General features: G+C 42.8%; 1 protein-coding gene across 1 annotated transcript in view; it reads right to left on the bottom strand.

Moving 5' to 3' along the window:
• Positions 1 to 6: 6 nt before the first annotated feature.
• The window catches only part of noxo1a (NADPH oxidase organizer 1a), a 2,762-nt gene continuing 1,465 nt past the window's right edge, over positions 7 to 1,303 (bottom strand). Inside the window, exons 4-7 of the mRNA XM_008416928.2 lie at positions 933 to 939; positions 550 to 820; positions 361 to 474; positions 7 to 275 (exon numbers count right to left, since the gene is read on the bottom strand). Coding sequence (XP_008415150.1) covers positions 154 to 275; positions 361 to 474; positions 550 to 820; positions 933 to 939 — 514 coding nt within the window. The 3' untranslated portion in view covers positions 7 to 153. The remainder of the gene's footprint in view (positions 276 to 360; positions 475 to 549; positions 821 to 932; positions 940 to 1,303) is intronic.

Below are 1,303 nucleotides of genomic sequence, written 5' to 3'. Positions count from 1 at the left end.
ACCTGTGAGGTGTGTTTGTTGATCTTCGCAATGCTGATATACACTGATATACTCTGACAAACTTCAAATGCTTCCATAGAGCAATCACAAACATTAYAGATCCCATATAWCAGTAATTAAGGACACCTCCTTGCCTTGTAGAAGGATTCAATGTTACCTTACGAGCCACCAGCCATTATCCGGGTTCCGTATGACCTCCACCACTTCACCGATGTTCACGCTTACTTCATCCTCTATTTTGGAGTTGTRGCTCTTGGCAACTGTGTAAGGCATCCCTGAGGGAGGCATAAAGAGCTTTAGGAATAATCTCCTCCAACTCATCAACTAATATTGTCAGGATGTTGGTTWCTGTGCGTGTACCTCTCGATGGTGTRCCGTGCACTTCCTCYTCGTCCTCCTCATCGTCTAGGTTCTCCAGGTAGGGTGCAGGAAACCAGGCCATCCTCTTCTCCTCGTTCTCTACGAGCCACCACCCTGCACACGCATTCACGGGATCCCCCGATTGGATTGGGAATGTTCTAAGCATTGCTCGAGTTGTGCTTTGCTCACCTGCTTTGTCTTTGATGAGAACGTCAAGCATCTCGTTCACAGCTACTTTGAAAGGTTTGTTTTTGGTGTCTTTGGTCTCGTATGGGGCTATACATCTGTAGGTCTCTGTGACGAACGGCTGGGTCACGTTRCCGCTGCTGTTTTCCTGTCTCCCGTAGCTCCTGATCTCGTCCTCGGACGGCATGATGATGATGCTAAGGCGAATACACAAAGCTATTTTTGTATCTTTCATCTGCAGACATCGAGTTTGTTGTGCAATCAGAAAGCAAAGCTTTTAAGTTGCCTTTTCATCCGGAAATGGGAATTACGCAACGCGTACTTGTGAGCTTCTCTAATCAGATCTAATTACAGYAACGCTCCTCGCCGTGTGCTGTAGCGCACACAAAAACACTGAAGGTGAAATTTTTCACCTGTTATCTTCCCTTCAAATCAAATCAAGATGTCCCGTCTGTACTTATCAGATCCAGCCACAAAAAAAGAAAACTTCTATTTATCACAAGTGCTTCTCCTGAACCTTTGAAATGTCATTGTTTTTTATGATGGCACCAAAATGATCTTTTTTGTCTAGATGCCTTTCAGTAAATATGAAAGATCTCTGGTAGGAGTGATCTCATTTTGATAATTGGGAAGTTCAGAAATCTTCAAAACAATGAATATTTAGTTGCGATTTTAATGACAAAAAGCTTTTGTTTCTTCTTTAAATGTGTGACAATGACCTCCTAATGTGAAAACTTCACATGACTTGATTTAATAT

Source organism: Poecilia reticulata, linkage group LG8, assembly GCF_000633615.1.
Source record: "Poecilia reticulata strain Guanapo linkage group LG8, Guppy_female_1.0+MT, whole genome shotgun sequence".
Classification (NCBI taxonomy): Eukaryota; Metazoa; Chordata; class Actinopteri; order Cyprinodontiformes; family Poeciliidae; genus Poecilia; species Poecilia reticulata.
The sequence above is the reverse complement of the archived record's forward strand: the minus strand, read 5'-3'. Positions and strand labels throughout refer to the sequence as shown.